General features: G+C 42.1%; 1 protein-coding gene across 2 annotated transcripts in view; it reads left to right on the top strand.

Moving 5' to 3' along the window:
- Window positions 1-16,332, top strand: part of ZDHHC9 (zinc finger DHHC-type palmitoyltransferase 9) — a 34,204-nt gene extending 17,872 nt beyond the window's left edge. For both annotated transcript variants that reach the window (XM_032330282.1, XM_032330281.1), the window contains 6 exons: window positions 5,586-5,723; window positions 6,646-6,694; window positions 7,453-7,555; window positions 8,395-8,498; window positions 9,105-9,201; window positions 13,161-16,332. In XM_032330282.1, coding sequence (XP_032186173.1) covers window positions 5,586-5,723; window positions 6,646-6,694; window positions 7,453-7,555; window positions 8,395-8,498; window positions 9,105-9,201; window positions 13,161-13,277 — 608 coding nt within the window. In that variant the 3' untranslated portion in view covers window positions 13,278-16,332. The remainder of the gene's footprint in view (window positions 1-5,585; window positions 5,724-6,645; window positions 6,695-7,452; window positions 7,556-8,394; window positions 8,499-9,104; window positions 9,202-13,160) is intronic.
- The last annotated feature ends 7,742 nt before the right edge of the window (window positions 16,333-24,074 follow it).

Below are 24,074 nucleotides of genomic sequence, written 5' to 3'. Positions count from 1 at the left end.
AGTGCACATGTGTGCGGGGTAGGGATTGGGGGAAGGAGCAGAGGGAGAGGGAAAAGGATAAACAGACTCTGTCCTGAGAACAGAGCCCAACACAGAGCTCGGGGTTGATCCCAGGACCCTGAGATCATGATCTGAGCCAAAACCAAGAGTCAGATGCTTAACTGACTGAGCCACCAGGCTCCCCAAGCATACTTCTAGGACTCTTTGTATATGCCATGGAACATGCCTCACTGAGTACATTGCTTTCTTCTTATTAGCCAATTCTTTGGGCAAATGTTGGGAAGATAAAGCTTACTTTATATGGTAAAAATCTGTATGTAGATAGGACTTTTATAAATTAAAACTTGTTTTAAATTAGCTAGGAAGCTTGATATTTCAAGAAGTTCTGATACGAAGGTTTTTTTTAAAAAAGATTTTATTTATTTATTTGACGGAGATCACAAGTAAGCAGAGAGGCAGGCAGAGAGAGAGGAGGAAGCAGGCTCCCTGCTGAGCAGAGAGCCCCTGGGATCATGACCTGAGCCGAAGGCAGGGGCTTTAACCCACTGAGCCATGCAGGCGCCCCTGATGTGAAGGTTTTCATAAAGAATTCTCTCTCCTTATTAATATTCTTAAGTATAAAGAACTTTGATTTTTTAAAAAGAAGCACTAACATTCCAGTAGAAATATGGACAGTTTGTAAAATAGGAAAGGTAATTAACTAGTTAACATGAAAAAGGGTCATCCCTACTAAAAATCAAAGAAATAAAAATTAAAACAGGGTCTCTTAAAATCTAGAACATTAGCAAATAAAACCTGATAATGCTTAGTCCTACCCTGACAGAAGTGTAAATTGGAACAAACTTTTTGGAAGACAACCTAGTGAGATTCATAAAAGCTTTAAAATATGTATACCCTTTGATGCCAGTGATTCTCTTTCTAGGGATAGATCCCTAGATAGAAAATAATAAAATAAAAATATTCTCTTTCTAGGGATAGGTCCCTAGATAGAAAATAATCAGGGATGTGGTAAAAGATTTAGGTTTGGAAATATTTACCTCAGGATTATCATGATGATGAAAAATTGGATAAACCTAATTGACCACCCGTAGATAAGTGGTCAAATAAATTGTGGGACGTTCATGCAATAGACTTGTGGGGAAAGCTCAGATCAGAAAGCTGAATGAAGGGCGCTGGCGTGGCTTAGTCGTTAAGCATCTGCCTTCAGCTCAGGTCATGACCCCGGGGTCCTGGGATGGAGCCCCGCATAGGGCTCCCTGCTCAGCGGGAAGCCTGCTTCTCCCTCTCCCACTCCCTCTGCTTGTGTTCCCTCTCGCTGTATCTCTCTGTCAAGTAAATAAACAAAATCTTAGAAAAAAAAGAAAGCTAAATGAGATAAAATAGGAGATAGGCTACATTTATAGTATGATCTCAGTTACACAGTTGAAAATATATATATAAAGATATATGCAAGGAAATATACCAGAATGCTTATGCTTATAGTTTCTTATCTATAGGTTGTGGAATTATGAGTGATTTTATTTCCTCTATTTTCTTTTTTCTTTTGAGTTTTCTGTGATGAGCATATATTAGTTATAGTATCAGAAAAAGTATGATTTATGGGGCACCTGGGTGGCTCAGTGAGTTAAAGCCCCTGCCTTCGGCTCAGGTCATGATCCCAGGGTCCTGGGATCGAGCCCCACATCAGGCTCTCTGCTCAGCAGGGAGCCTGCTTCCCTTGCCCTCTCTCTCTGCCTGCCTCTCTGCCTACTTGTGATCTCTGTCTGTCAAATAAATAAATAAAATCTTTAGAAAAGAAAAAGAAAAAGTATGATTTAAAATAGTAGGGGTGCCTGGGTGGCTCAGTCGGTTAAGGGTCCAACTCTTGATTTCAGCTCAGGTCATTAATCTCAGGGTCATGAGGTCAAGCTCTGTGTCGGGCTTCACGCTTAGCATGGAGTCTGCTTGAGATCCTCTGTCTCCTTTCCCTCCACCCCTCCCACCCTAAAATAAATAAATAAAATCTTAAAAAATAAAAATAAAATACAGTAAAAATGTATCTGTATAAATCTACAGTTTTCAATGTTTTTATATGGCAGTTTTGCTTGAAGTGAGGCCATATCTGTAATTCTTCTTTTCTAATTTTTAAATTTTATTTTAAAAAAGATTTTATTTATTTATTTGACCCAGAGAGAGAGAGAGAGATCATAAGTAGGAAGAGCAGCCGGCGGGGGGTGGGGGTGGCGGGAAGCAGGCTCCCTGCTGAGCAGAGAGCCTGATGTGGGGCTTGATCCCAGGACCCTGAGATCATGACCAAAGCCAGAGGCAGAGGCTTAACTCACTAAGCCACCCAGGTGCCCCAATGTCTGTAATTCTTGATCCAGATATTACCCTAATCAGTTGGATGTGTCTTTTCCACATATTCTTATCCTTTGCTGAGAAGATATATTGTAGCCATTTAGCCAGGAGATGTACCATTCTTACCGTCTTAATTTTGACCAGTACATAGCCCATTTTTTACATGCTGTATTTTATTCATTAAAATGACACATGTTCATTGTAGAAAATATGGGAAGTACAGCAAGTATAAATAAAACTTAATCCCAAATTTACTCTCCATTTTTCTGTATCTCCTTCCACTGTCGCTTGTTTGGAAGTTAGAGCACACATGATAGAGTTTTTTTTTAAAGATTTTATTTATTTATGTGACAGACAGAGATCACAAGTAGGCAGATAGAGAGGAAGGGAAGCAGGCTCCCTGCTGAGCAGAGAGCCTGATGCGAGGCTCAATCCCAGGACCCTGGGATCATGACCTGACCAGAAGGCAGAGGCTTTAACCCACTGAGCCACCCAGGCACCCTACACATGATAGAGTTTTTAATCCTGCCTTTGTCATTTAACATTATATCCTGAGCATTTTTCTACATCTTTAATAAATATTTTTTGAATATATTATTTTAATGACTGCATAATCCATCATATGGCTATATTCTAGTTTATTTAGGCAGTTTCCTCTAATTAAATATTATTTACTATTCCATTTTACTCGTTATTATTACACTGCAGTCAAAATGATTAAATTTAAGGATGTGGAGAAATTGGAACCTTCATATACTGCTGGTGGGAATATAAAATGGCGCAGCCACTGTGGAAAACAGTGTGGCAGTTCCTCAAAAAGTTAAACATGAAATTATCATATGATCCGGCAGTTCCACTCCTGGATGTGTGTGTGTGTGTGTGTGTGTGTGTGTGTGTGTGTGTGTGTGTATCTAAATTAGTCTGTTCAGACTACCATAACAAAATACCATAAACTGGGGAGCTTAAAAGAATTTATTTTTTCACAGTTCTGTAGGTTAGAAGTCCGAGATCAGGGTGCTGACAGGATTGATGTCTGGTGAGGTCTCTGTCTCTGGCTTGCAGGGGCCTCCTTCTTGCTCTGTTCATATGGCTAGTTTTCTGTGCTCATGCACTCCTGGTGTCTCATCTTCTTCCTATAAGGATACCAATCTGACGGGATTAAGGCCTTACTCTTATGACCTCATTTAACCTTAGCTACCTCCTTAGAAGCCCTGTCTCCAAATACAGTCACATTGGAGGTTAGAGCTTCAACATATAAATTTGGGGGGGGGGCGACACAATTCTGTCCATAAAAACACCAAAAAAGAATTGAAAATAGATACTCAAACATTTCTGTATATCAGTGTGCATGGCCGTATTGTTCACCATAGCCAAAAGATGGAAACAATATCCATCAACAGATGAATGAAGAAACAAATGTGGTATATCCGTACAATGGAGTATTACTGAGCTATAAGGAGGAATGAAGTGCTGATATATGCTGCAATGTGGATGAATCTTGAAAACATTATGCTAGGTGAAAGAAACCCGACAGAAGAAGTCAAATACCGTATGATTGCACTTATGTGAAATTTCTAGAATAGGTATAGAGTCAGAAAGATTAGAGGTTACCAGGGTCTGGGGGAAGGGGAAAATAGAGAGTTACTATTTAATGGGTACAGAGCTTCTCTTTGGCGTTGGTGAAAATTTTTGGAAATAGGTAGTGGTGATGGTTGCACAACACTGAATGTAATTAATGCCACTGAATTGTACACTTAAAATGAATAAATTGGCAAATTATGTATTATATATTTTGCCACAATAAAAAATCTAATAAAAAATTACTAAACTTAAATTTCTGTACACATCTCTATTTCCTTATGAGAAGTTACTGAAAATGGATTTATTTTGCCTAAGGGGTGTGAGCTTTATTATGGCCATTGATACACACCTTGCTTTCCAGAAAGGCTCTCTGAATTGATACTCCCACAAAGAGTATATATGTATCTATTTTATGCTATTCTTACCAGCACTGGATATTATTTTATTTTTTTTATATTCTTATTTTGATAGGCAAAATTCTTATTTTATACTAGTATTGCACTGAATTATTAGTGAATCTGAAAACATTTAAATATATGGTTATGTGGTATTTAACTGTTTTTGCCCTTTGGCTATTTTCTTGAAGGAGTATTTTGTATTTTGTTACTGATTTGTAAGGTTTTCTCAAATACTAAGGTACAAAATTGACATATATTTCCATTTTTTCCCTGTTTAATATTCTTTTATAGTATTTTTAACATGTATAAAATATTTTTAAGATTTATGGAGTCAGGTATATTTTTCTTTAACATCTGTGTTTTCCTCTATTAATTTTATGCTTACTTAGAAAATCCTTATCTGTACAGTGGATAAATGTTCATCTATTCTTTTTTTAAAAGACTATTTATTTTCGAGAGAGAGAACAAAAGCAGGAGCAGGAGGAGCAGAGAGAGAGAGAATCTCAAGCAGACTCTGTGTGGAGTGCAGAACCTGACTTGAGGCTCGATCTCACAATCCTGAGATCATGACCTGAGTCCAAACCAAGAGTTGGCCAACAGGCTGTGCCACCCAGGCACCCCTCATCTATTCTTTATGGTTATTTTTTTGTTATATTTTGTTTTTATATTTATTTTAAAAACTTTTTTAGAGAGGTGAAGGGGGCAGAGGGAGAGGGAGAAAGAGAATCTTAGGCAGGCTTCACACCCAGCTCAGAGCCCCGTGTGGGACTGGATCTCACAACCTTGAGATCATGATCTGAGTGGAAATCAAAAGTCCAACACTTAACCAACTGAGTCACCCAGGTGCCACTGTAGTTTTATCATTTTTTTTAAGCTAGAGGTTAAGAAAAACCACACTACTCATTTTTCAAAATTTCCTTGGCTATTTTCACCTACTTATTCTTCCTGAACTTAGTAAGTCCACCTAAGATTTTTCTTTGGAAAAGCAAAATCTCTTGTCACCTGGCAGTGGGGCAGCTTGCTTGACCCCTCAGTGCCTTAGTTTCTTCAACTGCAATGTAAGAAAAGAGTATCTTCTTTTGCTTGACTTCCAGAGTGATTGTGGGGATCAAATGAAATGGCTGAAAACATTGTGAAAAATAGAAACCAGTGTTTTTTATAATCAAAATCGGCAGTGATCTTGGGGGTCTCTAAATCAGGCACTATGTGGAGGGCATGCTATGCTTTGTTTTGGAGGCTTTGACACTGGACTCTCTCTTTCTCCCACAGAGCGCTTCGACCATCACTGCCCCTGGGTGGGGAATTGTGTTGGAAAGAGGAACTACCGCTACTTCTACCTCTTTATCCTATCTCTCTCCCTCCTCACGATTTATGTGTTCGCCTTCAACATCGTCTATGTGGCTCTCAGTGAGTATGCCGGGCAGTGTCTGTTGGCAAAGGGTGGGAAAACACTTTGAGAACTGAGGGGAGTGGTTGGGTTTCTTGGTGGGACATTACCATTGCAGAGGCACCCTAGGACCAATTAGGAATGAATACTACCCTCTGCTCTCAAGCTTAGCACCAAACCTCAGCTCACATCAATCCATATTCCTGAGAATGTTGACCTTGTCCTTGGCTTTCTGCTGAAGACCAAGGCTCTGATTACTGGTCTGTACCCAGAGTAGTGGGCATTTCTGAGGTGATCCCAAAGGTTGAGGATGTATTTTAGCTCCGCATCCTTTCTTCTGTCTTGTAAGACCTGCTCTGTGCCAGGTGGTAGAAGTGGTTATACAAGAGAAATGTCTTTCAGTAGGTTGTGGTCTACTTTCGGAGACAGAAGATACACACCCACATGTATGCATGTGCACACACGCACGTGTGCGCGCACACGCACACACACCAAGTCACCCTAAAGCCAGATGGGGTGTGGAGTTAAAGGAGGCTTCTTCATCAAGAGATGAGTTCTCAGCTGGATTTTGAATAAGGGAGGTAGATGGATTGATGAGGAGAAAGGATTTTTCTTGAATATTTCTGATTTCTTTCATCTATGAATGAATATTCCCCATCCATGCCGATAGTTGGGGGCTCAGGAAAAGGGAGGGGAGCGGGAAGCTTGACTTCTGCCAGACTCGGTAGTCCAGTGCCAGGTCCCGCAGTGAGAATGTAAACTCTTTAGTGAGGATACTGCCAGCTTGTAGGTGAGAGTCCCTTGTTTGAGTGAGGGCTTAATCTCTTAGCAGCTTGTAACACGGGATAAGGAGGGAAGGAAATGAGTGGGTACTAGGATAAATATGCATTTTTTTACTAAAGTCATTGATTTTTCTTTCTACTTGCCCTCCCAATTTAACAGAATCCTTGAAAATTGGCTTCCTGGAGACGTTGAAAGAAACTCCTGGAACATATCCTCCCCTGGCAGTATGTCCCTGTGACGCCCTCTTAAACTAGTTTTGAGTAGGCTTTCTCTCTGCATTTCTCCCACCATCTCATTTTTTATCTGTTAGAGAGTGCCAAGATCTAAAATTAAAAAAAAAATGTAGTCTTAATGGTAGCAACCAGAATGGAAGATGGCCAGGGCTTAAAGGGAGGTCTTTCCCTCACCCTTTTCTCCACTGCCTCCCTCCCAAGTCCTTCTGACCCAGGCTCAGCCCTGCCTCCTCTAGTGGGCTGTGTTTGTTTCAGTACACCTCTTACATCACTTGACCAAAGTCCCCCCTTTCTGTTATAGCTCAGGCTTATTTTGTACAACAGTTGCATTTCTGAGAAAGAGATTCCGATGGGATTTCTGTAAGTCACGTTCTGTTTTTCCCACCAGTTTTTCATTTATAAAGTTTATTTTTCGATGGATTTTCCACTGGCAGTGAAGGCCAACATTATTTAGCTTTGGCCTTCTTCTAAACTTTCTCTTCAAAGAGCTAATGATGAATAAGCAAACACTTAAAAGCAGCAGAAACATTAGACAGCCACTCGTAGGGAATAAATAGGAGTCCTTTACCTTTCATATATCCGATGAGTTTAGAATTCATCTGTTGTTATATATGGCTACTTGGCCATTTCTGATATATGTTCTGAGAGGTAAAGTCGGTATGATTGTTGCCATGAGGCTGAGGCATTGAGTTCCCTGGTGTAGCTTCTTCAACATTCCTTAGCATCACCTCACTGTCCTAGAAGTGCTTATTTGCTTCTTCACACTGTGGTCCGTCGTGGGACTGACTGGATTTCACACTTTCCTCGTGGCTCTCAACCAGACAACAAATGAAGACGTGAGTCAACTTTTCCTCTTCTTCATCGCATATTCTTCCTTCTCCAAAGCCTGTGCTCCCATTACCTGCCCGAGAACTGAGTCTCCAGGGCTGGGTAGGTCAAGGCAGACAGAAAGCTGGTTTGGGAGATTGTTAAATCCAGTGTGTGGAAGAGGAAGCACACTGCTTTTTTTGGGAAGAAGAGGTTCAGTGGTTAAGTGGGTATAAGGTCTTCAGCTGGTATAGGTCCTTACAGGCTAGTTAGGGCCTCTGGATTTGGAATGGAGAGGGACAGTTGCATTGAATACATCCTTGCTTTTTAAAACTTACCAATTAAGGGGCACCTGGGTGGCTCAGCCATTAAAACTTACCAATTAATCCATGTTCATTGTAGAAAATCAGAAAATGCAGATGAGTAAATCACAGCAAGTAAGTCCCTGTAACTTTACCTCCTGGATTTCACCATGGTTTTGTTTTTTTAAGTTTTTATCTAAATTCACCATTGTTAATGGTATAATTTGTAGTCCTCCAGACTTGTTCCTGTGTTTGTTTAGATGAATATATATTTTGTATTTTTAATTGAAAATAATACATGCTGTTCAGCCTCTGATTTTTCACTCGATTGTCAATATTTTTCTATGGCTATGCGAGTATTTCTTTATTTCCTGTTGTGGTAAAATATACCTATTATAAAATACACTGTCTTAGCCATGCTGAAATGTAGAATTCAGCGGCAGGAAGTACATTCATGTTGTTGTGCTACCATCACCACCATCCATCTCCAGAGCTTTTCATCTTTCCATGCTGCAGGTGTTTCTGCAACATATTTTTTACTATAGGCCTTGGCTTTTATCTTGCAGATCAAAGGCTCATGGACAGGGAAGAATCGTGTTCAGAATCCCTATAGCCATGGCAACATTGTGAAGAACTGCTGTGAAGTGCTGTGTGGCCCCTTGCCCCCCAGGTACTCAGCGGACTAGAAGATTCTGGGATTCTTGGGACAAGCAGTTCAACCTGATCCTATTACCTGGCCTGATGAATCCTTTTTTTTTTTTTAATTAGAGAGAGAGCAAAAGTGGGGTGGGAGGGGGCAGAGAGAGAGGTAGAGAGAATCCTGAAGCAGATTCCCCGCTGAGTAGGGAGCCTAACACGGGGGCTCGATCTCAGGGCCCTGAGATCATGACCTGAGCCAAAATCAAGGGTTGGACACTTAACTGACTGAGCCCCCCAGGTGCCCCTGATACATTCTTCTGAATGTGGCCTTTTGGGGTCAAATGGGCTTTCCTGGGGATTATCCCTTGTGCCGTATCTACATGGACCACAGACCACAGGGATGACCTTTTTTTTTTGAAGGGATGACCTTTCATTCTTATTTGTTTGTTCCCTGCCTAATGTGGTGTTCCCTGGTCTGTTGAAGAAAAAAACCATGGAAGACAGGAGGCATGTGCTAGGAAACACTAGGCTGCTAAAGGGCAGGTTCATGTTTTCTAGCACACACAGAGAGGTTCTTGTTGGGGCAGATTGGTGGAGGGGTGAGTACAAAGTGCTTTAACGGTCCTCTCTCCTTCAGTGTGCTGGACCGAAGGGGTATTTTGCCACTGGAGGAAAGTGGAAGCCGACCTCCCAGTACTCAAGAGACCAGTAGCAGCCTTTTGCCACAGAGCCCAGTAAGTATTCCTGACCTAACAGCTGAGTCAGTGATAGAAGGTGTAGGCTAATTTATACCTTTGAAATATAATTAGGCAATTTCATGTCCAGTCATTCCAGCTTCACTGTCTCTGCTTCTGCCCTGACATTGTCTTTAGATCTTTGTGCCCTTGAGGTGGATTAAGAGCTAATCATTTCTTAGTCATTCTGTGCCATTCACTGTGCTAGGTGCTAGGGATATGCTGGTGAACATGACAAACAATGTCCCTGATCTCAAGGAGCTCATTGTCTAGTGGGGATGTGAGACAAGAAAATATGCCATTGCTCAATGTTATGAAAAGTGACTTGAGGAGGAAAGCATTAAAGTGCTGTCAGACCTAAGACAGGAGTGAGGGCAGTAGGTTTGAATTAATGGAGGGGTTATCTTGGTAGAAGGGGGCTTCCTCCCTGGCATACGCAGATGTTGTAGAAGATCTCCCAGTTCTCTTGCTCAGGATATGCTTTACAAAGTATGTTCCTAAAAAGTTACTATTTGACATTTCTTTTTAAAATTTATTTATTTATTTATTTATTTATTTATTTATTTATTTGAGAGAGGGAGAGCACAAGCAGCGGGGAGGAGCAGAGGGAGAAGCAGACTTCCCACCCAGCGGGGAGCCAGCCGGATGTGGGGCTGACCCTGGGATCATGACCCTGAGATCATGACCTGAGCCAAAGGCAGATGCTTAACCATCTGAGCCGCCCAGGGAGCCCTTGACATTTCTATTTTTTCAAAATAGCTTTATTGAGCTATAATTCACATATTATAAAATCCCTGTTTAAAGCCCCTTTACCAGTAGGGCCTGTCTCGTAAAGCCCCTTTATGGCTCACTGTAGCATATTCAGAGTTGTTCAATCATCAGTTGAATCAATTTCAATTTCAATCAACAATCAATTTTAAAACATTTTCATGATCCCTCACCAAACTACTGTACCCATCAGCAGTCACTCTCTCTTTTCTTTCTAGTTCCCCCAACCCCATCCTTAGGCAACTATTAATTTACTTTCTTTTGCTATAGATTTTCCTCTTCTGTACATTCCATATAAATGGAATTACATCATGTGTGGTCATTTATGTCTGGCTTCTTTTATTTGACTTAATATTTTCAAGGTTCCTCCATGTTGTTTCATTCCTTTATATGGCTGAATAATATTCCCTTATATGGATAATACCACATTTTGTATTTACATTCCTCCTTTGGGTTCTTTGCATTTTTTGGTTATTACGAATAATGCAGTGATGAACTGTCCTGTGCAAGTTTTTGTGTAGACACATATTAATCATTTGTCTTGGGTGTATACCCAGGAGTGAAATCACTGGGTCATGTAATAACTCTATGTTTAACCTTTTGAGTACCTGGTGGACTATTTTCCAAAGTGGCTGCACCTTTTTGCATCCCCTACCGTGAGTGTGTGAGGGTGTCAGTTTCTCCACATTCTTGGCAACGCTTGTCATTATTTGCCATTTTGGTTCCAGCCATCATAGTGGGTGTGTAGTGGTATCTCATTATGGTTATGATTTGCATTTCCCTAATGATGTTGAGCATCTTGTCATGAGCTTATCAGTCGTTTGTATATCTTCTTTGGAGAAGTGTCTATTCAGATCCTTTATCCATTTTTAAATTGGGCAATTTTTTTTTAATTATTGTTGAGTACCAAGTGTTCTTTATATATTCTCTGTGTTAGTCCCTTATCAGGTATATGATCTGTGAATATTTTCTCCCATTCTGCGGGTTGTCTTTTCACTTTCTTGATGGTGTCCTTTAAAGCAGAAAAGTTTAAATTTTGACGTAGTCCAGTGTATCTATTTTTTTCTTTTGTTTCTTGGGCTTTTGTTGTCAGATTTAATAAACCATTGTTTAATCCAAGGTCACAAAGACTTATGCATCTGTGTTTTCCAAGAGTTTTATAGTTTTAGATCTTATGTTTAGATCTTTGATCCATTTTGAGCTAATTTCTATATATGGTGTGAGGTAGGAGGTTCAGATTCTTTCTTTTGCATGTGGATATCCAGTTGCCTCAGTATCCTTTGTTGAAAAGACTATTTCTTCCCCATTGAATTGTCTTGGCACCTTTGTCAAAAGTCAGTTGACTGTAAATTCAAGAGTTTGTTTCTGGAGTCTCAGTCCTATTTCACTGATCAATATATCAATTCTTGTGCCAGTATCACACAGTCTTGGTTATTGTAGTGTTGTAGTAAGTTTTGAAATTAGGAAGTGTGAGTAGTACAAATGTATTCTTTATTTATTCAATTGTTTTGGCTGTTCTGGGTCCCTTGAATGTTCATATGCATCTTAGGATCAGCTTGTCAATTTGCAAAGAAGCCAACTGGAATTTTGATGGGGATTGCGTTGAATCTATACTTTATTTTTGGAGTATTGTCTCTCTAATAAGATTAAATCATCTAAACCATTATTAACATGGCTGTCTGCACTTTTTTAGGTCTTCTTTAATTTCTTCAACATGTTGTATTTTTCAGAGCATAAGTTTTAAATTTTATTTATTTATTTAGAGTGTACACATGAGAGCAGGGAGAGGGGCAGAGGAAGAGGGAGAGAAAATCTCAAGCAGACTCTGTGCTGAGCACAGAGCCAAATGTGGGGCTTCATCTCATGACCCTGAGACCATGACTTGAGCTGAAATTAACAGTCAGATGCTTAATCATGTGAATCACCTAGGAGCCCCTAGTATAAGTTTTTTTTTAAGTTTTATTTATTTACTTATTTTTTAAGATTTTATTTATTTATTTGACAGACAGAGGTCACAAATAGGTAGAGAGGCAGGCAGAGAGGGAGAGAGAGAGGCGGAAACAGCCTCCCTGCTAAGCAGAGAGCCTGATGTGGGCCGTGATCCCAGGACCCTGGGATCATGATCTGAGCTGAAGGCAGAGGTTTTAACCCACTGAGCCACCCAGGTGCCCCCAAGTTTTATTTATTTAAGTAATCTCTACACCCACCCATCGTGGGGCTCAGACTCTTCTCCAACTGAGCCAATCAGGCACCCCCAGAGTATAAGTTTTATACTACTTTTGTTACATTTATTCATAAGTATTTTATCCTTTTTGGTGTTATTGCAAATGAAATTATTTTCCTAATTACATTTTTGAATTGTACATAGGGAGTATATTCAGCTGATTTTTTATATTGATCTTATATCTTGAAAACTTCCTGAACTTGTTTATTCTAATAGATTTTTAGTAGATTTGAACTTTCTTTTCAAACAGAATCCTACTTTTATTTTTATTTATTTATTTATTTATTTTTAGAATCCTACTTTTAAAAAAGTGACTGATTTCTGTAAAGTAAATAATTGTTCTCTACTTTGCCTTTCCTAAATTTTCAATTTTCTTTTTTTTGGAAGTAAAGCAAACTCTTGTTTATATATTACTATCATCATTTTGAATATAATTTTTCTGATGAATCTGATCTTAAATCATAACAATCTAAGTTAGTGATGCTAAGTTGAATGTAGGGCAGAGTAGTATTTTAGAATCACTCAGGGGGCATTTCGAACCACATATACCATCTGAAGATTTTGCCAGCCTACCTTGTTTGGTTTAGAATCACTGTTCTAGTGAGCTGTGTGTTAGAGGGGATAAAAAGATTGAGAACCACTGGGTCAGACCTCGTTAGACAAGTATGTTATAACATTCTGTTGTGAAGGTGCAGGGGTCCGTGTAATTATTTGTGCCCCCTTTTATTATTATCATGAATAATAATGGAAACATCTATCCACGACAATGAAGAAGAGAACTCACACTTCGGTTGAATTCTGTTGAGAAGACTGTAGTTCAGTCTTGGTTCAGAGTTTGCTGCCAGAGGCTACATATCTGGAGCATCAGTGTGGTTGATGGGTTCAGAGGAAGAGTTCAGTATCTATGTATTATCTCTCTTTGGATTTTGAGAGCTTTGGATTGATTTTGATACGTTCTCCTTCTCAGGCCCCAACAGAACATCTGAGCCCAAACGAGATGCCGGAGGACACCAGCACTCCTGAAGAGATGCCACCCCCGGAGCCCCCAGAGCCACCACAGGAGGTGACTGAAGCTGAGAAGTAGCCTATCTATGGAAGAGACTTTTGTTTGTGTTTAATTAGGACTGTGAGAGATTTAAGGGGAGAAGATAAACCTGAGACAGAGAGCAAGTGAGCTGTCCCTTTTATTGTTTTCCTTTGGTCTTTATTCACCCAACTGCACACTGGCATTTTCTTGCTGCAAGCTTTTTTTAATTTCTGGACTCAAGGCAGTCACAGAAGATGTCAGTCACCTCTGGTAACTGGACAAATGGATCTCTGGGGCCCCGGCACTGGCTTTCCATGGCCTCAGCTGCGGAGTCTCCTTGGACTCCCTTGTGTTTCCTCCAGATCCCAGCTCTCCTGCTTGGGATCATTGGGCCAATTCTGGGGTTAAAGGTTCTTGAGACCGGCTCAGATCCTCTCAAGCTGCTGCATGTCCTGAGTCCAGAGACAGTCACAGACAACCCTGACCAGGGAATCCTAATTAGATTCTTGGGGCCTTCAGAATTGAAGAGGCTAGAGAGTGGGCTTGGAGGATGCTCCTGGCTACAAAGTGCCAACATTGCCAGCAAATCCTTTCAGGAACGGGGCAGGTAACTTCCACTTGTATTTATTCATGTAGCTTCTCCTTTGTCTCCTGCCCACTCTCTAACACCCAGGCCCCACTCTTCCAGTTAGATATGTAAGTAGTTACTGTAGAGATAACAATTCACATTTCTTGTAGACTGTCTGGAAACTTTTTAATACCTGTGCCATCCTTAGTGAGAATTTATGAGATGCCAATGGCATGGCCCCGTGCACTCTTTGTCTCATCTCTCCTCCTTTCTCGTTAGCCCCTTTGTTTTCCTTTTGACTCCTGCTCCCACTAGGAGCAGGAAGGGCAGTAATAAAAGTCTGCACTTTGGTGGTTCCTTCTCCTCAGAGGAAGCCGGAGTGCTCACTTAAACACTATCCCCTCAGACTCCCTGTGTGAGGCCTGTAGAGGCCCTGAATGCACAAATGGGGAAACCAAGGCACAGAGAGGCTCTCCTCTCCTCTCCTCTCCCCCTATGTCCCCTCAAAAAAGAAAAAAAAAAAGAATAACCAGTACTTCCATTAGGCCTCGGCTGAGTGAGGAGGGAAAGCCCAGCACTGCTGCCCTCCAGGGTAAACCCACTCCAAGGCCTTGGCCCACCTCGGGCTTGGTAACCACACGGGGGCTTCCTCCAAGCCCCACTCTTCCAGCACTTCCACCGGCAGAGTCCCGGAGCCGCTTCATCCTGGGGGTGGGCCATGGCCCCCAGTCAGCTCTGCTCAGGACCTGCTCTATTTCAGGGAAGAAGATTTATGTATTATATGTGGCTATATTTCCTAAAGCACCTGTGTTTTTCTCTTTCTAAGCCAGGGTCCTGTCTGGATGACTTACGGGGAGGGGGGGAGTGTAAACCAGAACTTTTAATCTATTTGAAGGTGATTAAACTGTGTCTAATGCAAACTGCCTGCCTCCTCCTTCCCCCTTCCATTTCAAGAACCACCATGAGGTTGTGAATGTCTGTGTGGGGGTGGGGTGGGGGTTGAAGGGGTTGCTTGTTACTACCCATACTTCCATTTTCTAGGGGGCCCTTGTGTTGAAGAGATAGCTCCCAAACTCTCCATTGATCTATACCACATTCAGACTGAAGTTTACCTTATTCCGGGCTATGAGAAAAGGGCTTTCAAGGCAATATACAGTGTTAACAAGATTGGGAGGGTCAGAGGGGGTTATATTTACTGAAAAATACCTGTTCTTTATTAGGATATTGTTTTTATGCAGAGGGATGCTGTTAATTGCAAATGAGTCTTGGTTATTGAAGCAGGTTCATCAGGGCCTCCTCTTGGAAATGCTTTGTTAGTGATCTTTTATAAGTGATGGTATATATTTCTTTTTAAATGGTCTAAAGTCAAGACCCCAACCAATGCCTATCTCACCCTTCCTAGCTAATTAAAATTAATGAAATTTGGCTGCTTCCGGATTTTTCTGTATGTCTTCCTATTTTCTTTGTTAGCAGGAGTTGAGTGTAATAGTCCTTAGGGAGAGACTGGCTCTGATGGACTCAGATTCCTCTCCTATCTCCCTCCACTTTCCCATTGTTTTTGTGTATCTTTCAGGTTTACCCTTGTAGTTAGATTTTAGTTAGTTCAAAATAAGGCCAAGCCTCAAGAGTTTGGAAGTTGTTAGGTTTTTCCAGTTAACCTGACACTCAGATGAACCGCTTTTTAGTCAGTTCTCAGCCTACCCTGTCTCAGCCCATCTTTTCTTTTGGGTTAGGACAGATTCTCTCCTCACTCAACTTAACCTCAACCACTCTTCTGCTGACCCTGAGGTCTGTCAGAGCTTTCTCTCTGAGATGAAGGGTAAACCTGGAGATCCCTTATCTCTAGTGTGAAATCAGTTTTTTAAAAGTTTCTGCTTTTTTCATACTCCCTGCCCTCTTTATTTCCCTTTATGATTCCTCTGTATTTAAGGCCTTGGCCTGGAGATCTGTCCCATTCATACCCCGTACCAGCTGGGACCTAGTCTGAGTGATGGATCACAGAGGGGATTGAAGAATTGGTTCTTCCCTGGGGAATAGGCCTTAAATTGTTCACTCTTTTCAATACCTGACATTCTTTCCACCTCTCCCCTTCCTCTCCATCCCTTAAGTTTCCTATGTACCCCACTTCCCCAGGCCACGGTGGCTGGCACAGATCCAAAACCCCTAAGGAGTGGTGGGATTTGGCCGTTTGGGACCATTTCTTCGTGTCCATTTGGCTCCGGCGGCCTTCTTTGCCCTAGCAGAGAGTGTCATCTCCCCCTTCGCATTTTTTCCCAGTGGCAGATGTGGGTTCTAATTCTGTAGCAGCTAAATTCCATCCTTCCTGCCCTGCCCTTCCTGCCTTTGCCCCTAAGGTCCCTTTTCCTACTGACCAAATCTCTTTACCTTGTTGCGGAAAAAAAAAGTATTTTGTTTTTAAATCTATTTTCTAACTTAAATGCAATTTAATATGTAAAACTCTGCACTTTTGTGTGAATCTACAAATGTGTATGTGTGGTAGGTTTTTCACTCTCTGGTATTTCTTAATAAAGAAATCTTTCTTTTTGGGGTGAAGCCAATTAATGAAGGAGACTCGAATGGTTTTAGAAATACAGGGATGTCTGTTTCTTTGTGCTTCTGCCTCACGTCTTTCCCTGTGCCTAGTGTGAGTGACCAGCCCTTCTCCCACCTTTTGACCCCCTTTTTTGAGAGAGCCCTCAGCCTGGTGGGGCAGGGAGAGGGACCTGTCCTGTGTCTGGTACTCCTCTGGGACTACTTAGCTTGGCGCAAGTGGTACCCTTGCAACCTAGCATCCTCTCTCTCCCCATGGCCTAGCCCTATTAGTCCTCTTCTTCCAGCTCTGTTCATTTAATACTTCTGAGGATGGGCAAAATCACCAAGGGATCACAGTGAATGGTTTCAAAAAACCGATAATTTGCCCTTATGCTTGGTGCTACTAAAGAAGAGCAATGCTTTCAATAAATCTAGAAGCATCTGTATCAGTTTTAAGAATACATTCTAGGGGTGCCTGGGAGGTCATGCTCTCAAGTCGTGGACTATGCACCCAGCAAGAAGTCTGTTTGGGATTCTCTTTCTCCCTCTATCCCCCCTGCCACATGAGTGCTCTCTCTCTCTCTCTCAAATAAATAAATAAATCTTTTTTTTTTTAAAAAGATTACATTCTAGGAACCACTTGCTATTTTTAGGCAGTAGGTTTTAGAAATAGTATCAAAAGCTTAAACTGTGAATATCATTACTTTTAAAGGATGCAAGCCCAACTCACAAAAAAGAGAGTCATTGTGAATTTCATATTTTGGATAAATATGAAGTGGGAATGGGAACTAGAAATCTGTATCTGTAAATTTTCAAATGTCCTATAGGACATCAATGTAAGTGGGCAAACCTGGTGTAATTAGTTTGGCCTGATTACTTTACAAATCAACACAAAACATGTTTTTACAATTTTATTTATTTATTAAAGATTTATTTATTTATTTGAGAGAGAGACTGAGTAAGCAGGGCTAGGGGCAGAGGGAGAAGGAGGGAATCTCAAGCAGACTCCCCACGGAATGAGGGGCTCAGTCTCACTATCCTGAGATCATGACCTGAGCCCAAATCAAGAGTTGGATGCTTAACAAATGAGCCACCCAGGTGCCCCTGTTTGTACAATTTCAGTATACACACTGAATTTCCAGGAATGCAACAACTGTATAAATGGAGAGAAGATGGTATTTTATTTGATTCAGAACTTTAGCAAGAGTTGTGACTTTTGAAAATCATGTCACCAACGCAGTGCCATTCATGGATTTTTAAGTCGCCAGTGCAATGTACCTGTATTTGTCTTTCTTTGTAACAATTGCATTCACAGTGGATCTACATATGTAAGTGGAAGCCTCTGACTGCTTTATTATATCTTTTAGTATAGTCTTGCCCAGGCATTTGCATATTGAAATACATATTATCTTAAACAAACTTCCCTTTTTTCTCCTTTATATTATAATTAGTGTATTACATTACTATTCTGGAAATTATGTGTATAAGCAGGTTATATTACCTATGAAAGTCATTTAAGGGTGGCAAAGGGTATGTCACAAAATATTGTATCTACCATGGAGGATTGGGGCTGATAGGGTTGAGAACCACTATATTATGTCAAAGGTTCCTTTCTACCTCTAAATATTTGGAAAACCCAAAAAACAAACAAACATCCCCCTCCCCTCACACCCTTAATGTGCTTTTTAAATTTAAAAACAACACATGCTCATTGTTGAAAATTGGGAAAGTATAAGAAAGTAAGATGATTTTAAAAATTACTTATAAGGGGCACCTGGGTGGCTCAGTGGGTTAAGCCTCTGCCTTCAGCTCAGGTCATGATCTCAGGGTTCTGGGATCGAGTTCTGCATCGGGTTCTCTGCTCAGCAGTGAGCCTACTTCCCCCTCTCTCTCTGCCTGCCTCTGTGCCTACTTGTGATCTCCATCTGTCAAATAAATAAATAAAATCTTTAAAAAAATTACTTATAAACCCATCACCAAGATATAACTGCTAATGTTTTAGTGTATTTCTTTCTAGTCTTTTCTCTGTATATTTAAGTTAAGTAAACTCTACCCCAACATGGGACTCGAACTCAAAACCTGACATCAAGTCTCATGCTCTATTGACTGAGCCAACCAGGTGTTCCAGTGTGCGTGTATATTTTTAAACATAATTGGAATTCAACTACAGACTTTGTAATTCTGCTTTTTTAAAAAAAGATCTTATTTATTCATTTGACAGACAGAGATCACAAGTAAGCAGAGAGGCAGGCAGAGAGAGAGAGGAAGGGAAATAGGCTCTCTGCTGAGCAGAGAGCCTGACGCAGGGCTTGATCCCAGGACCCTGAGCGGAAGGCAGAGGCTTTAACCCTCTGAGCCACCCAGGCGCCCCCTGCTTTTTTTTAGTTAACGTTTTCCATATCATTAGAAATCATTTGAAAATACTTAATGATTCCATAACATATACACATCCCCCTATTGTCAGCCATGAGGAGTTTCACTTTTCATTATTATAAATCATGTTGTGAATGATGTCTGTGATTATTTCCTTAGGATGGATTCCCAGAAGTGGAATCACTAGAGTCAAATGGAGTACTCTTTAAAGCCTCTTGATGAACATGGCCAAATCACTTTACAGAAAGCCTGTCACTGTTAATCCTGCCAGCAGTGTATTGGAGAGCCTGCCTGCTTTAACACATCTCATTTAAACATTTGGTAATCTGATAGTTGTAAACTGGTGTCTCAGCGTCACTTCATTTCTATTTCTTTTGTTAATAATGAAGTCAAACATTCTCTGCACCTCCTCTCTGCCTTATGTTTCTTGCCATTTGTATTCTGTGAATTGGCTGTCCAAACCCTTTCTTTTTCTTCGGTGTTGGGGAGGTTTTCTACTCGATTAGTAAATGAGAGCTTGGAGCTCACACTCTACCACAGGCCAGGAAATGAGGGGGCCTTGATTTAGAAGTGGTTTTTACAATGTTGGAAACATGGTGTAGAATTACCTCCCTGACATTCCCTGCCCCTGCACTTCCTTCAGGCCCCCTTCTCATTGCCTTTTCTGCCAGCCACTGCCCGTCTTCAGCTATCTGGTTGTTCCAGTGTGACTAAAGGGTTGTAGCTTCATGCCAAATTAGAGGCAGGGTGATTGTCATAAAACCAGGGCTCTGTTAAATGATGTTGCTAAAAGGAACATGTTCTCATTTACTCTCGCTCTCTCACCAAATTAAGTACTGTGACTTACCTGAGATCACATAGACAGTCACTGGTAGAGCTGAGACCAGAACCCAGATGTCCGGACTCCCAGTGCAAAGAGTTCTCTGGCATAACACAGGTGCAGCCAGAGAGGTCTAAATAACTCCACATGTCTACTGGAGATCCTGTTCATTTATTTGACATTCAATAAGTACTTGTTGAAAACTGCGTGCTAGGTTAACTTTAGGAGAAATGCATTACTGACCCCATTCTCTTGTGAGTTAAGAACAAACAATGATTTTTTTTTTCCATTTTGGATTAACTTTACCAATGATCTCTCCATTTTAGGCATAGAGAGAGTTGACTATATATAGTCAGTCTGATATGGGGGTGGTTGTTGGGTTTTGTTTTAAACTTAAATCTCTTAAATATTTCTCCAGATCCCTGCACTTAGGTTGAACTGATGGTAGGGTTTCTTTAGCACAGAAAGTCAGGAAGTTGCCTTGCCTGGTTCCCACAGTCGAGTTGGCTGTCCTTTGTGAGGGTCATTGCCCTGGGCTCCTTCTGACGCTATCCCTGGCAGGTCCCAGAGGCAATGGTATACAAATGCTCTATTGGTAACTGTGAAGTTATAGGAAAAGATGAAGCCTACATATCAAGTGCTATAGAATTCCATTTATTTAGGGCCTTCCTGGAGGAGGAGTCTTGGCTGAGTCTAGAAGGGAGGCAGTTCCTTCCCACTTGATTGTGTTGTTGGCTGAATAATATAGAATGTGGCCGACGTTGTGTGAGAAGCTAAGGTGGCCTCTATTGTGAAGAAGTGGGAGAGCCACTTCTTTTCCCCAGCTGGGAAACCTCATACCTCATCCTGAATTTCCTGCCTTAGGTGGGGGGGAAGGTGTTGGACCTCACTGAGACTATGGTGATCAGTGCCCTTTTTTCCTTTTAAAACTCTGTTTAGCTTTTGTTTTCATGCTCTTGGTCTCTACTGGTCCTGCCATGGCCTCCACTCATGCGAAAGATCTGGGTATGGGGGTCTGTATGAGTGAGAGGGTTGGAAGCCATGGCTAGGGGGCCGGGCCAGTGACGAACCACACTGCTGTAGGGTTTGACAAGTAGAAGAGAGAATTTGTGGAGTTGACAGCCTTCGTTGTAGGGTTTCAGGGGAGCTGATCAGAACCTATCTGGGGAAGTCTAAGGGAAGCTTGTGAGAAACAGTGAGAGCAAGTTCATTCAGGTGGGGCGTGCTTTTCCCCCAGCTGCTTCCCTGATGGGCCAGGGAGGAGGAAGGTGCTCCTAACCTTGGACCCGGCTCTAACTCCTTCTTCTTGAAACTGGCCTGTATCCTCTTCATTCTGGTAGCCCATGGATGTCCAAGGAAATTGCCTTAAAATAAGTCTAGTGTTCAAGGCTGATCATCCTATTGTGAACGGGGCAGATCCAGGGCTCCCCCCCACTCCTCATGTGGGCTTTCTCTCCATCACCAGCCTCTCTGGGCACCAGAACTGACACCCTCTACCCTGAATCCCAACACCACCTGGGAGCTTGGATAGCAGTTTGCCTCTAGAGTGTAGCAGTCAGTCTGCAGACAAGAGCATTTGGACATGGCCTTTGTGGCCATTCTTGAGTTTAGTACCCTAGAGGTTACAAGAAAGTCAGAAGGCCACCATTTATTGTTACCTTGGGCCAGAACTTTATATGCTGATATCATTTGTATCTCTAACAACCCAAAAAGGAAGGTATTATTAGATCATTATTTTTTAAATTTAATTTTAATTTTTAATTAGTTTTTATTGAGATATTATTAACATATAACATTGTATACATTTAGGGCGTGCCGTATGTTGGCTTTATATATTTATATACTGCAATATAGATTATTATTCTTATTTTACAGAAAAGAAATGTGTATGTATACGATTACCCCAAGTCATGTAATTAGCAAGTGGTAGAGCCAGGATTCGAAGACACTTTAGTTTAACTCCAAAGCCTTTGCTCTTGGTCACTACGTGAACTAGGGGTTCAAGGTGAGATGGGCCTTGAAGGAAGTGAAACAGAGGGAGCAAGGTGATGTGGATTTAGGGGATCAGACACATTGTTATTCATTAGGCATTGATTTTTTACGGGACACTCTGCTGAGTATTTTACATACACTAGTTCATTCAGTCTTTGTAACAACTTCACGGGCTAGTACTATTTTCCTCACCTTACTGATTTGGAAAGTGAGGCCCAAGGAGGTTAAGTGACTTGTCCAGGATGACTCAGCTAAGGGACAAAGGCAAGACTTGAACTTAGGTGGGCCCTGACTCTTAACTGCTAGGCTTTGCCTGTCCTAGAGGATTTTCCACCTGCTGTCCCCAGGCCCCGGATGGGCCCAAGGTCAGAGGGAGAGCCCCATTGTGCTTTTGGACAAGTCCACTTCCACCCTTCCAAGGGGAGTTAGAGGCTACAGCTGCCTGGGCATCGGACATACTAGGCTGGCGGTGGGGGTAGAGGGTCATCTGGGATGACTCAGCCTCTTGGACTGCAGCCCTTGGTTTGCTGGACTTAGGGGACCTCTTGGCATCTTCTAGATGTCCATGCGCTGGAGAAGAGGTTCTGGAAGCCCTGCCTGGAGGAGGAGCTTCAGGCCATGGCTGTAGCCTCAGCTGGTACTGCCTTTCTCCTCCCTAAGGCCCTGGCCTGTAGACTACATTTCCTCGTTGCCCCTCCTTACCTGCCCTTCCCAAAGTCCCGTGGTCACTGGAGTCTTTGCACGACTATCTACTGCTAGCCTATATCCAACCTGTAGACCCAACTGGGGCCCGATAGTTCTGAGACGCTCCCACTTTCCTCCCGAGGCTGGGAGGGGCGTTCACATCATTTTCTCAGTCTCATTTTGCTGATATTTTCCTTTCCCCAGCTCACACCTAATAGACAGATATTACCCAGGGAGTTTGAAAGGGTTAGGAATCTCCTCTGATAAGGTCCCCTTGCTCGTGTGCGAATTTTAAGTATTTGCGGCATTATTCAATCCCCACTCCCCACCTTCCCGGAAGCCTGGGCCAAAAGACAGCAGGATAATGGCTTTGCTGCTGCCCCAAATTGGAGGCCAGAGGTTTGGGCCTATTTATTTGGTTTTATTTTTTTCAAAAGTTAAAATGTTCCTTTTAAAGTAGATACAGAATAATAGATACTTTTGAAATTCAAACAAAAGAAGAGTATAGAAAGCACTTCTCTCCCTTACTCCATCTCTCTTGTCTCAGCGGTACCAACTTGGTGCAGATCTTTCCAGTTTTTATTCTTTTTATGTTTTCCTTTTCTTAAATAAAAATGGAATCACCCTAAAAATAATGTGATAGTATTCCCCTTGTCCCCCATGATAAAGCACAGACTTCTTTTACAACAAGAATGGTTGTACATTATTTGTATAATTTAAACATTTTTCATTAAACAATAAAAAATCATGAAGGTGTTCCCTGTGTCACTAAATATTTTTCTGCATTAATGGCTACATAGTATTGTGTGAATGAACTATAATGTATCTAACTGATTGCCCATTTGTGTTGGTTCCAATTTCTTACTTTTACAGACAAAGCTGTTGTATGTTTGTCCATACATCTGTGTGCACTTGTGTGGCTCTTTCTGAGGATCAGATCCTTTGTGGGGCGGGGGGAGGGGGCATGGCTGGGTCCGTAACCCCGTTGCAGAGGGTCAGATTGCCCTCCGGAGGGCCGAGGACCTCTGAAAGCTCGTGGGACTCCCTACTCAACTTCTTCAACCTGTCTGAGCTACAGTTTCCTCCTCTGTGAAATGAGAAGAGGACGGTATGTACCTCAGCGGGTTACTGTGATGATTATCTGAGGGAATCAAGGCAAAGTGCTTGATTTCAGGCACCAGTGTGGGTGCCCGCTAAGTGACGGTAGTCAGCACTGTTGGAGCTTTGAGGCTGGGCTTCTCCTTGTTTCTTTGGGGAGGGTAATGCTTGCCGTCTCCTGCTGCCCACAGCCACTAAGGGAGGTGGGCTGAGTGCAGCTGAGAACAAAGCCTGGAAGCAGAGTGGCCTTGTCTTGGCTCGGGGGCCAGCTCTCAGTCCAGTTCGCCCTCCCTGATGCAGCTGGCACCGGCAGAAACGAAGGAAGCCAGGGGTCGCTGTCTTTGTCCCGCCTCCTGGGAACTGGTGTAGCTTCACTGGGCACAAGGTGGGACCCAAGAGGTGGTGGCCTCAGAGGGAAGGCCCAGCCGAATCCAAATCTCTCCCTTTTGGACCCTGGACAGCCCCTAGTGCTGGCCCTTCCTCGCTGGGGAAGCCCTCAAGGCTCCTGTTAATCATTCTAGGAAGAGGCCACTCTCCAATCCCAGCAAGGCCTATGGCCCTGGGTGCCTGTACTCAGGGGACAGCTCGTTAGTGGGAAGAGCAGAGACCGTTAGCGCTTCAAACTGGGCTTTAGTCAACGGGATCAATGGCAGTGGGCATCTTCAGAAAAGGGACAGATGGCCCTGAAAGGACAATGGAGGTCATTGTGCCAAGTACAGCTCCAAAGGATACTGGGCTGACCCTCCCCCAGCCCTCTCCCCACAGGAAAGATAACTGGAGACTGTAA

This window comes from Mustela erminea, chromosome X, assembly GCF_009829155.1.
Source record: "Mustela erminea isolate mMusErm1 chromosome X, mMusErm1.Pri, whole genome shotgun sequence".
NCBI lineage: Eukaryota > Metazoa > Chordata > Mammalia > Carnivora > Mustelidae > Mustela > Mustela erminea.
The sequence above is the reverse complement of the archived record's forward strand: the minus strand, read 5'-3'. Positions and strand labels throughout refer to the sequence as shown.